Genomic DNA, 12,765 nt, shown 5'->3' on the forward strand with positions numbered 1-12,765 from the left:
GAAAATTTCAATCGGAACAAAAAATTTAAGAAAAAAATGGAACTTATACCGAAGGAATTTAAGATTCTTTCTTTCTTCTTAATGGAGTGTGGAGTGTAATAATGAACCACATTACCTACTTTTAGAGGCATGCATTTTTCTGAAAGGGTAGATTACTACATCAGTCAAGAGAGTTCCAAGGGGAACATGAATGATACAGTTTAAGACTTGAATGGAAATATAAGGGAAACAATATATTTTCTGATGCAAAAATAAAATCAATATGAAGAAAAGATGCTTACTGGATAGAATACGACCAAACCAGCGCCCATAGATTGCATACATAGGTTAGATATGGACAACAAGGTCACAAGTTTATGTTTGTCGAAAGATTTCCTACAAATAAAAGAGAAATTAAGAAAGTTTATGGTTGTAAACAGTATACTTAGTTTTCCTAAAACATTACCACACTTCCAACGGTGTCTCTTCTCATGTTTACAGAGAAGGAATTGCGTTAATACGTGTTGTTTTGATAAGAATTACATGCTTGGAGACACAACCAAAAAGGATCACCTGAGTTGAGAAAGATTTCACCATTCAGGTCTCTATTACAGCTAGTATACCTGCCTTCGAAACTACTAGGCATAGCTGAGTCATGCCACTAGTAAATAGCATAAATGTGGTGCTCTTTTCCACAAAATTGTAAGAGCTCAAACTATGAAGCTGAACACCCATTGGAATGGGGGAAGACAAAATGAATATCTACTTACAACCAAACACATAAAATCAAACGATTTACCCATACACAAACCTCCAACTACAAAAATCTAAGTGAAGTCCTGAAACAACCATGATTTTTATATATATATGTCGATAGATACAAACGAACAATTAGGTAATCTGCTGTTTTACTTTTACATGAATTTTCTACAAGTAACCATACAAAAATTAATCATATAAAAAAATTATATAACCACTCTAATCTGATAACACGATGTAATTGTGTCTATGCTCCATCAATGTAAAAAAGAAACACAGCAAACAAGAACATCATTCAAATTGCAAAAATCATAACAACAACCCATGAATACATACATTAGATGGTATGCTAAATTAAATGAAAAACCATACCAGTAATCTCTTTAAAATCTCATCCCCTAATCTTTAGGATGTTCATCTTATTCTGATGAAATCAACTAACACCAGCACCACTTATATCGAACTCTTGTTTCCCATGTTCTTATTTCTTTTCCTCTTCTGCCCTCTAAAATCAAATCGAGCAATTAGGGAATATATTGAGAAAATTATACTAAAACAGATTAGATTTCAAAATTAACTAAAACATTATACAATTAAATTTCCAGACATTAATATGAAAAAATCTAGTATTTTATTCGAGAGAAGGAAATAAAAATTATCTCGAAACAAATATGGATATCCCTTACCCGTATAAGATTTTAGTATCCATGGTTTCGTTCAGTTTGATTTTAATGGTATTTAGGGTTGACATGCTTTAGGTTTTAAAAATGAACAATTGATAACAAGGTAGGAATGATTCTCTTGTAGGATTGGAACAATGGAGTAGAAGAATGATACTGTTGTAGGATTGGGACAATAAAGTAGAAGATGAAGCATTGAAGTCTAGGTTTAGTTTTTTTCCGGACCCATATGTTTATGTTAAGTTAAGGTGGTTTTGGGATGAAGATGATGGGATTGGGAGTATCGAAGAATAAGGAGAACTGGGGAGGTTTCCTCTATTTTACAATTAAAAACGTGGGCCAAGTTTTGATTCAGCGGGAACATTTTGGCGCTTATAATTTGATCAGTTATCTCCGACAAGGTGTAAAAAATCCCACTAGTTCCCACGAATTACTATGCCGTGACTAAAATGCCATAATAATATAAACATGGACCTAGTGTATGCCATAAAATGCCCCACAAGACGTGGCTAATAAGTCATCTACTGCCACGCCAAAGACTAAACCCGTGGGAATACATCATCAATAGCCACGACGTAAATGAATCCGTGGCAAGAAGCTCGTGGCTAAAATTCAACATTTTCGTAGTGCAACATATACGTGATAAGGACATCTTTACATTCATATTCGAGAATTTCATATGAAGATTCGACATACCTGTGCAATTGGTGTCTGATAATGGAAAACAGTTCGAGGGTGAGAACATAGAAATGTTGTTAAATGCCTTCAAGATCCATATTAGAAAATCAACTCCATTATATCCAAAAAGTAATGGGCAGGCTGAGGAAACTAATAAGACGCTTGAGAATATACTAAAGAAGAAGTTGGAAGGACACAATAAAGGATGGTGCAAACAGATCCACAATGTCTTATGGGCATATCGAACAACACGAAGAGAAGCAATGGGAATGTCACCATTCTGTTTAACGTATGGATTAGAAGTTGTTTTACCAACTGAAGTCATCATACCAACGACAAAGAAAGAAGCTTGGGAGAAGAATCTAAACACAAGTCTGATGCTAGAAAAGTTGGATGACTTGGAGGAAACTAGAGAGGCTGCTTTGCGACACATGGAGAACTATCACAAAAGACTGGCAAGGGAATACAACAAGCGTGTCAAACCAAGGGAATTTCAAGTAGGAGAGCTGGTGTTAAGAGAAATACCATCTTATCAAAAGGGAAGAGATGGAAAACTGGAGAAGAAGTGGGATGGCCCATATATAATCAAGCGAATTGTAGGAAATAGAGCGTACGAGTTAAAGGATAAGGATGGAAATGATGTTGGGAGAAGGCTCGATCATCCATGGAATAGATTGTACCTTAAAAAGTATTATCCCTAGGAGGTTTAATAGGTTAGTGTATCCGAAAGAAGAAGACAAAAGCTAATAATGTATGCGCGAAGTTATGAATAAAAAGAAAATATTTGCACCCTTCGAAACAATGATCTACACAAATACAAACAGAAGAAAAAGTCAACAATAAGACCCCAACAAGGGGCAATAAAACTTAAAACCTCTAACTAGGGAGGCTGGGTAACCAATTGTGGCGTGCACCCTAGTTCGCACTTGTGCAAGAAGCAAAATAAATAATCCCTAACGCGCGTCATAATTGGGAGAAGACCTAGTAATGCATGGCTCAGGCGAAAGTCATACAAACCCTGGGATCTGAGTCATGGAAGGTGGGGACGAAATAAAAGGCTATCCGGTAGAGACTCCTTAGTCGAAAGGTTAAGGTACTAAGTTCACTATTATGGAGTGTACAAACTCGACCAGGGCGCCGCGGTACACGATTGAGCTAAGGGTGCCGGGGGCGTCTGGAGCGTACCTGGCCGCTCTAGAGTGTTTCCTGACTATGAAACACTCGGTCCTCAAGAAACCCCACCTAGAGTGTGGTCTCGAAACCACAAGACACATAGGCTAATGGATAAGAGACCGCGAAATCAATTGGTTGTTGCATCACTGGATGGGAGGAGCCCACCCCAACCCGGTAGGGGTACGTCTCCTTGAAGGGGAAACCAGAGGGAAGATAAGGACGGCACCGTCCAGTAGGGAGCTGAATTGTGTCAAAGACGTTAATATCACAAGGATTTTACTCATGGGAGTAATTAGGCTTGTTGTATGCATATTCACATATCCTGCAGAGGCAATAATACGAAAGATAATAAGATAGGGTTAATGGGTCAATACGCGAATACGTAAAGACGTCTTGCGACGCTATCGCATGGCCAAAACGACATCCTGAGGCAACGATAAGCCCTATCATCAGGAGAGGCTGATTAAGACATCTACTTAGGGAGGCTCAATAAGACCTCACTATCAAACCCCAATAGACCTAAATAAATGCCCATGTTATAATCTTTGTTTTCTAAAAAGGGTTGAATTCGCATACAACATATTTACATGTTACATATTACAACATATTCGCACACATATTACAACATATTCACATAAGTTGTATCTTATATCCACATGAATAAAGTTTTATATTCGGATAATTAATATACTATATTCGCACAAATGATATCTTATATTCAACAGTTGCATAAATATCATTTTTCTCATAAATTCATGAACATGTCATTCTCTAACATGCTTATAATAGAGGCAAGTATGGTAATTACAGAAAGAAAGTATTATTCGCATGATTAGGGAATAACCTTACATAGAAACAAATCAAGGAGAAAGTATTTCTCGCATACTTAGAAAATAATTTTTAGAATTGCATGTTAGAAAATAACATTTAGAAACAAATTTGTTTTTCCCTTAAACGTGCAGCAAAAAACACAAAAGAAGCGAGATCCAAACAAGTTCAAAAATGTAGAAATGGAATGAAGCTAAGGATCATTCAGAGGAATTTCATCATGTCAATCAATGACTCCAATTTCAGCAGCAGAAGGAGAACTTGGAATAGAGGCCTTCGCAGAATCTTCAGCATGGGGAATAGCTTGAGCTTCGACGTGAGGAATAACTTCAGCATTTGGTACATCAAAAAGATTACCGCCGATTCCATCCCCCTCAGGTTGACCTTCAGGAAAAGGGATTCCCTCGTCACAATTGACATAATCATAGTCTCTATCAAGCTGTGGAATAGCTTCATTGTCAGAAATATCGAGAGGTTCAACTTCCTCCAAAGGCAGCGAATTGGAGATAAATATCCCATCAGCATAAGCCTTAGCCTGAATATGAGCATCGCACGCGACTTCCATTTGAGAAAGATAATACTGAGAAAGGGCCAAACTACTAGTTCTCATAACCTCCAAGTGCTTATCAAAATCATCACCTATCAAGCCTTCAAGTCGCAAGCGAATCTTATTCTCATCCTTTACAAGAGAGGCATGTTTCTTTTTCAAGATATCATGAGAGCTTTCCAACCGAGTGTGTTGTTCGCGAAGCTTCTTCATTTCGACAGTCATTTTCACCTTGTTGTTTATAATATTTTCGCTTTCTAAGGACACTTTCCTTATATCTCTGTCATATTGAATTCTCAGAGAACGAAGAGATTCCTCTTGCTCTATACAGGTACGTCGAAGGGCGAGATATTGCTGGATATAATTCGCATTTTCCTTCAAAAGGGATTGATTCTCTCCCATGAGGGTGCGATTTTTCTCTGGTAGAGTTTGATTACTTAAGTCGGTATCATATAAAAGCCCAGAAATATGGGATATTTGGGAGTTCATGGAGTCAAACTGAGCACTATGGCCATGATTTTCATTCTTCAAATTATCGATTTGATCAACTAAATACGAGCGATCACTAAGCAGTAAATTCAACTGATGTCGCAGCTCTTTATTCCCTGCAATGACATCCTCAACAGAATGTTGGAACTCATGTCCCTCCATAACTCGCTTTTGGCACAAATCTATATGTTCGCACGAACAGAGGAAAAGAAGGGAAAGGGTACCCGCGAATAAATAAAAAGAAAAAGATGTAATGAGTCCAAAAACGAGTAAGAGGAAGTAGAATATACCTATAAGCTCTTGATTCTTGTTGCAAAGTTTCTCGGTTGTAATCTCTCCAGCATGAGCTAGATTCTGTAAAACCTTCGGCTTGAATAAATAGGAGACGGGATTCCAAACAATCAAAGGAAGCATTCATGGATGGGTCCATTTGAGCGAAGATCTCACTCCTGTCTGATTTATCCAAAGAAGAATTACCCAACAGTTTGATGAGAGATTCACACAAAAGAAGTTGAGATGGGTCATTGGAGGATGAGCGTGCGAGCTTAACAATATCGAGAAGAGGCCCAGCCTTTGAACCAGCAGCATCAGTGGCACCAACCTCAGGAGCGACAGATCTCGCTTGAAAGGAGTAGTTGTACGAAGAGGAGAAGTGGTCAATACAATGCTCATGGAGGAAATAGCAGCTGCAACATCCAAAAGAGAAGAGACCGAGTAATCCGCAGAAGTAGGAATAACCAAATAGGTGGAAACGGGGATATCTAACATAGATGCAACAACTTCTTCAGTGGAAGAAGTGATAGCCTGAGTCATTGAAGGTAGATCCAAAGGAGCAGAAGTCATTGTTGGAAAAGAAGAAAGCTGTGGAGAAACTAAAGGCATAAGGTCCTTACAAGGATTCCCAGCAGGAGAAGGGAATGATGAGCATGTGATGGTTTTCGTTTGGGAAGAAATAATAGATGATGAAGAGGTGATAGTACTCGCTTGATTAGAAGCGGTTAAACTCACTTGAGTGATACGGGTAGACCCGGAGGAAACCTGCTCTGCTGGGATAGTTTTTTTTTTAAAGATCGGAAGGGTCATGCGAGTATCAACAACAGGGGGTTGTTTGCTCCTTTTAGGTTTCATTTCTTTCTCTTTCGCGTCACCCTGTAAATAACAATGCAGATAAGAAACAGAGGCAACAATATTGTTTAAAAGGAATAAAGTATTTATTACTACCTTCTCATGCGAAGGTTTCCTCTTGAGAGATTTATCATTTTCACACCTTGAAGAGGAGTTAGGGTTTGGAACGGTGAAACGAGTTCCAGCGGAAGCGGTTTTGCTGCAGTAACACCAGTATGGGAATTATGAGTAACATTAGCAGAAATAACAGTGGATGGTGAACAACAGCAAATCAACAATGGCGGCTCACGATTACAGACAATAACAAAAATAAGACATACCCGGAAAAAAGCATAACAAAAGAGATAAGACGAACCTGTGAGGAGAATCCATTGAGTTCAAATACTAGCAGAAGTAAAAGAAACTAAGGATTTGAAGGAGACAAAAATACGAAATGAATCTGTTAAGAAGAAGAACTAAAAAGAAAGTCTCTCTCTCTTAAAAGGGGTTAAATAAGGAAGAAGACAACCGGCTATACCAAGTAAAAGAGGATGACGTGTCAGCAAAAACTGCAGAGATGAGGACGTGTAAACGGTTACACGGAAAACCCGGAAATTTGTTGGTTGAGAAAGAGATAAAAGGTTGACAAAATGCGAAAAATCGCATAAAGGGTGCAAGAAGGTGATGAAAACAGTTATCTCATCGCTCTTCCCATAGTAAAGATCGATAAGAGAAGAGGCAAAATATAGGGGTTAAATTTCGGATACATAAATAGTCGTACGAGACAACTTAATTACTAAGGAGCGAACAGAGTTCTCACATAGCATATCCTAATGACGGAATCAATGACGTCACAAAGTCACGAGTAAAGTGTGAGAGTTGTACGAAGTCCAAGAGTATGTGCGAGAAGACGCAGTATACAGGAGCGAGCAACTCGCATGTTAGATCCGAAAATAGGGGGCTTGTTAGCTGTCCTCCACTATGTAAAATTCCTGTATATAGGACCAACCACCCTTGTGGTAGAGGGAGATTTTTTGATAGTAGAGATACAACTTTAGGAAAGAGAAAGTTATTTGTTTCCCAAGTTAGGATTCTATTTATCATCTTTGTTTTAATTACTATATTTAATAAAACTATTTCTTGGTTTTCTTCATAATGTTTTCTTAGTTTGATATATAGATTGTTTAAAGGGGTGTAGTAGTAGGATTTTCTACTACTACAGTTATGACTCATTTTCCCGTTTTCTTCAACATTTCCTTCAGAAAGATCAGTGATAACTTCTCTGTTTGCGTTCACAGCAGGATCATCCATAGAATCAGATGTTTCTGATGGAATTGAGTGAAGATGAGAGGGATTTACAACTAGAAATGGATAAAAATCTATAGTCACTACAGCAGAAAGTGAGGAGTAAATAGTCATTGCAGAAAAAGGAATGGGGTGTTAAATGAGATGTTCGACAACTTACTGATTCACATACACTGTAATATGAATCTCTTTGCACGGATAACCTTGTTATTATCTTTCTCTGTAGTATACTTTTCCAACTCTTCAATGCATAATGACTAGATTTTTCAGTATCTTTTGGACACGATGCTATAAATCAAGTCAAAATTAGTAAAGAGTATTTAATGTTGGTAAACTCATTGAAAACTTCATTAGCTGTCGACATTTAAAGCGAATTTACACCAAGAACAAGAGAAGATCTTCAAAACCTCTGCCACAATTACTCTCTTGGAATACATTATCTATCTATATATTCCCTTTCCCCTCTGCAGAGATTCTATGTACTAATGTTTCTGCCTAAAACATCTTTTCTTTCCTAAAGTGTTGGCGTGCCCTCTTCATCTTCAATCTTTAATTTTCATCTTTATCTTCATCTCCTCCTGTTTTTGTTGTTTATTTTGTTTCCATATATATATCATTCAATGAAAAGGCGTGCGGGGAAGGTAAAGCTTGCTTTTATCACTGATAAGGCTGCTAGAAAGGAATCATTAAGGTCAAGAAGGAGAGGGATATTAAAAATGCTTGGAGAGTTGTGTACCTTGTGTGAGGTTACTGCTTGCGCGATTATCAATGGTGGCAATGGTAAAAACCCACTAGTATGTCCAGCAGATGAGGTCGTGCATAATTGTTTGACGGGGTTAGACAGCGTGCCAGAGACAGACCGCATGAGAAATCATATGGATCAGGAAACTTACCCGATTGAAAATACAAAGACAATGAACGCCAAATGGCAGAAGTTCAAGCGTGAGAATGATACTCTGGAAATGAATCAAATATATAGTAAGGCCATGATTGGTGAGTCATCTATAGACGACCTCAATCACAAGGATCTTTTTGATTTATATGCGTTTGCTGCAAGAGAAGGCAACCATGTTTGCAACCGTTTAAACCGGCTTAGAAATGCAAAATCACCGATAGTATTACAGTACAAGAATATGAATGGTGATGATGGGATCGATGGTGATACGGATGGCGGTTCTGAGAATAGTTCGTATGGTGGTGGTTTGAATGGCGCTGAAGAGTCTCTTGGTGGTGGTGCAGATGTTGGAGACTATTATCAAAATCAAGATAGTGGTGCTGATAATATTAATTCTTACATTAACCTTGGTGGTTGCGAAGATGTTGATAGTGAGATCTCTGGTGGTTCTGAGAATGGTATGTATAGTGGTGGTGTGGAAGGTGGAGTTGAAGAGTGCCATCCCATTTTAGATGGCGGTGCTATTAACATTCATAGTGAGATCTCTGGTTGTTCTGAGAATGATATGTATGGTGGTGGTGTGGAAGGTGGAGTTGAAGAGTACTATCCCATTCTAGATGGTGGTTCTTTTAACATCCATGCCAATGTTAGTGGGGGTTATTATGAGAATGGTAGGTATAGTGGCGGTGCGGAAGGTGTAGTTGGGGAGTACTATCCCATCCTAGATGGTGGTGGTGGTGTTGAAGGTGGAGTACTTGAGGAGTACTATCCTATGCTAGATGGTGGTGGTGATGTGGAAGGTGGAGTCGAGGAGTACTATCCTATCCTAGATGGTGGTGGTGGTCTGGAAGGTGGAGTTGAAGAATACCATCCCATCCTAGATGGTGGTGTGGAAGGTGGAGTTGAGGAATACTATCCCATCCTAGATGGTGGTGGCGGTGTGGAAGGTGGAGTTGAGGAGTACTATCCCTTCCTAGATGACGCTATTAATGACGTTAATACGAATGTTAGCAGCCATGGTATTGACGAAGACGAAAGGATCCGATCAGATCAGATGATGGCATCCTTGGAAGAATTTGAAAACCTGCTATTCCCAATCAGATGCAAACGTAATGAATATGGATGCACCTCTTGGGGAAGATAATATGGATCTCTCAAACCGTGTCAATCCACCGGTTTGGTTTACGCCGTACATGATTACCTTTCGTGTCTGTCTGTCCCTTAATGTGTGTCTCATGTCTAAAGTTGTGCTTCAAAGTTCGAACAGTCCAATTTCATGTAATAAAAATATCTTATTTGTTTAAAATGTTGTGTGATATTCTGTTACAATCTGAACTTCTTTTGCATATATTGATTTAAAGTTTATTGAGATGAGAAAATTCACAGAATATGTGTCTGAATCATGAAGAAAGATCCATGATCTATCCTATTATGAGTCTTTCCTTGGAGGATTGAACATACCATCCACAATGCCGAGGCCAACAAGACAGCTGATCTGCACCCTATGAGTCCTTGTAGATATAACATGATGGGTCACGAGGATATTTTTGTTGCAAAGTTAAATTTACGAAGGTACGTTAGTACTATATCTAAGGACATAAATGCGTTGAAGCGATGCAAGCAATAAAACATATAGAGCTAAACAGCGATGTTGTAAACACCTCTTCCGCGGGCACTGGCGGCATGGGAAAAACATGTAATAATCGATTTAACATGCATCTTAATGTAAGGTCTTGAAAAAACCAATACTATCGACGCAAGTAAAGCAGTGAACCTATCAATTAATTTTCCTATTTCCTTTGGAGCAGTCACTTCGTCCTTATCCATGGTCTTGTCTCTCTTCTAGACTCCTAGTTACCCTGCAGCTTGGTTTCTCATATTCCTCTCAAGAGAATTTTTTTTGGCTCGGTAAATTAAGATATAATAAAAAGAGAGGCAAATAGGCTGCGGCCTTTGCTTGTTTTTAGTCTAGACATTCTATATATTCCACGGTAACTCTAGAAAAAAATATCCGTAAATATTGCAAAAAATCAAAGTTATTTGAGCTTCAAATTTGAATATGTTTGACGAGGATTAAATTGCATTTAAACCTCATATGACAAGATCCTAACATTCTAAGGACATGATTGCGTTGAAGCAAAATGATCACAGATTAATAAAAGGCATTTAATTGCTTGAGATCCAAAGACAAAGATCTTCCTAAACCTCTACCAATAATTCTTCTAGCAAGTACATGTCTATGCCTCTCTAATCAATTCTAGACATATTTTATATATGTCCAGCATTGTGTACTTGCCAAGAGCATCTCTTCTTTCCTATTCCAGTTTGTTATTCTACATCTGTTTTGTTCTTTCCTTTGTTTGCATCATATATCATTCATGGCAAGGATTATGAGGAAGGGAAAGCTGTTGCTTGCTTATATTAAAGATAGACGTGCAAGGAGAGTAAGTTATAGACACAGAAGCAAGGGTTTTGTTAAACTAGTAAGTGAGTTGTGTATCTTATGTGGTGCTGATGGTTGTGCGATAGTGTGTGGACCATACCCCGATCTAAAACCACAAGCATGGCCAACAGATCAACCAGAAATGCAGCATGTACTGATGAAGTTCAACAGCATATCCTTGGAGGAACGACACATGAAGATGTTGAATCACCGGTCATTCTTGAATAATCAGATTACTAAACTTGATGATAAATCGCAGAAACAGGAACGCGAAAATCGTAACGAGGAGCTCAGTAAGATTGTGAGGCAAGCTCTGAATGGTAAGCGCTCTGCTGTGAATCGCACTGATTTGGGTGATTTAAATAAGTTAGTTGTAGCAAGATTAATAGAAATTGAACAAGCAATAACCTAGCTTAAGACACCAGGATTACATTCTATTCCAGATAATACTAACAATACTAACTTCACCATTCCTTATACTAGTACTGGTAATAGTACTGCTATCATCATGATCCCTAACCCTAGTACTAATTATACTAGATCTTATGCTAACCGTGGTTATGGTATGGATAATGGTTTTGAATTTAATGGTGGTGTGAATGCGGAGTCGTAGACTACGGTCATAATAATCAAGGTGGTGGGCCGGTTTATATGACCAATAAGATGAGGATGGGAGGAGAAGTTCCACCACCTGCACTGGAGGCATCATCTTATGGTGGTGGTACACTTGAAGATATTATCAACAACAATAGTATGAATCAGCAGATGATGGAAGGAGGAATTCCACCACCTGCACTGGAAGCATCTTACGGTGGTGGTACCCTTGAAGATATTGTCAACAGTATAATGCTCAGAAAATGATCACTAATGACTCCTGCACTCTGGTGATTATTGATCCCCCAAACTGTGTGATGTGTCTATCCACTACCCCCTTTTTAAAAAAAAAATAAATTTATGTAATCCTGTTGGAATATACGGTGCATTGGAGATCAAGAAGACCAAGTCTGTAACAATACCTTCTAGATTATAGGATCAAGTCAGCTAGTAAATCCTCTAATGTAGATAGATAAGTTTCACCTAGTCAAAGATATGGTTTGTTTCTTTATCTTCTAGGTCCATATCCTATCAACTATAAATAGGATCAATCTTGTAAATGTAAAATAACCCAGCAAGCCTGGAGATCAATCCAATTCACCCTACGGGGTTTCTCAGTGGATGTAGGTCAGTGACCGAACCACTTTAAACATTGTCTTCTTTGATTTATGTTTTCCGATCTATGAACCCTCGATACCCATAATTTATTATGGTATCAGAGCGGGGAGATCCGCTCAATTGCTTCCGCTTTCTATGTTTCGTTATCGTTACCCATAATTAAATTGGAAGCTCGGAATATGACATCCAATAATTTAAAAATGGGAGACAGATCGATGCTGCCAATGTAAGTCACGGAGGTAAGGGATCCATCCGGTAGTTGAACATTAATTGGTTTGGAAACCAAAGAGTAAGTAGTGAAAAGTGAAAGAGATGAACAGATGTGATGAGTAGCACCACTGCGAAATTGGCATATGGATGAACGGCTGTGCCTTCATTGTTTGGATCAAGCGTCAGTAAACGTGCATACTGGGCAGCGCTGATGGCTGGTGCAGCAACAGATGGTGCAGATGCAGACGCTGGTATTGTAGCAGCAGCAAGAGCACTGGAATCAGCATCTCTGGACTTTGGGAAATCCTTTGGATACCCATTCAACTTCCAGCAAGTATCCCTGAGCTGGCCATGCTTGTTACAATGGGTACAAAACGGCCTAGTGCGTTTGTTATTGTTGTTGTTGCTGCTGGAGCCAGTGTGTGGAGAGAACCTTTGTTTCTAGAGTCACCACGAGAAGCAA

At 38.6% G+C, this 12,765-nt stretch overlaps 1 protein-coding gene across 1 annotated transcript; it reads left to right on the top strand.

Moving 5' to 3' along the window:
- The first annotated feature begins 10,815 nt into the window (after positions 1-10,815).
- On the top strand, positions 10,816-11,493 carry LOC113316549. The gene is made up of 2 exons (XM_026564708.1): positions 10,816-11,246; positions 11,364-11,493. Exons 1-2 carry the CDS (start codon positions 10,816-10,818, stop codon positions 11,491-11,493), a joined length of 561 nt encoding a protein of 186 aa, XP_026420493.1.
- The last annotated feature ends 1,272 nt before the right edge of the window (positions 11,494-12,765 follow it).

This window comes from Papaver somniferum, chromosome 10, assembly GCF_003573695.1.
Source record: "Papaver somniferum cultivar HN1 chromosome 10, ASM357369v1, whole genome shotgun sequence".
In the NCBI taxonomy this organism is placed as follows: Eukaryota; Viridiplantae; Streptophyta; class Magnoliopsida; order Ranunculales; family Papaveraceae; genus Papaver; species Papaver somniferum.

Bases quoted from the DNA above. Each gene is read 5' to 3' on its own strand.
- LOC113316549 (XM_026564708.1), top strand. From the start codon at position 10,816: ATGGCAAGGATTATGAGGAAGGGAAAGCTGTTGCTTGCTTATATTAAA. The intron at 11,247-11,363 runs GTTAGTTGTAGC...TCCTTATACTAG, and splicing joins GATTTGGGTGATTTAAATAA to TACTGGTAATAGTACTGCTA.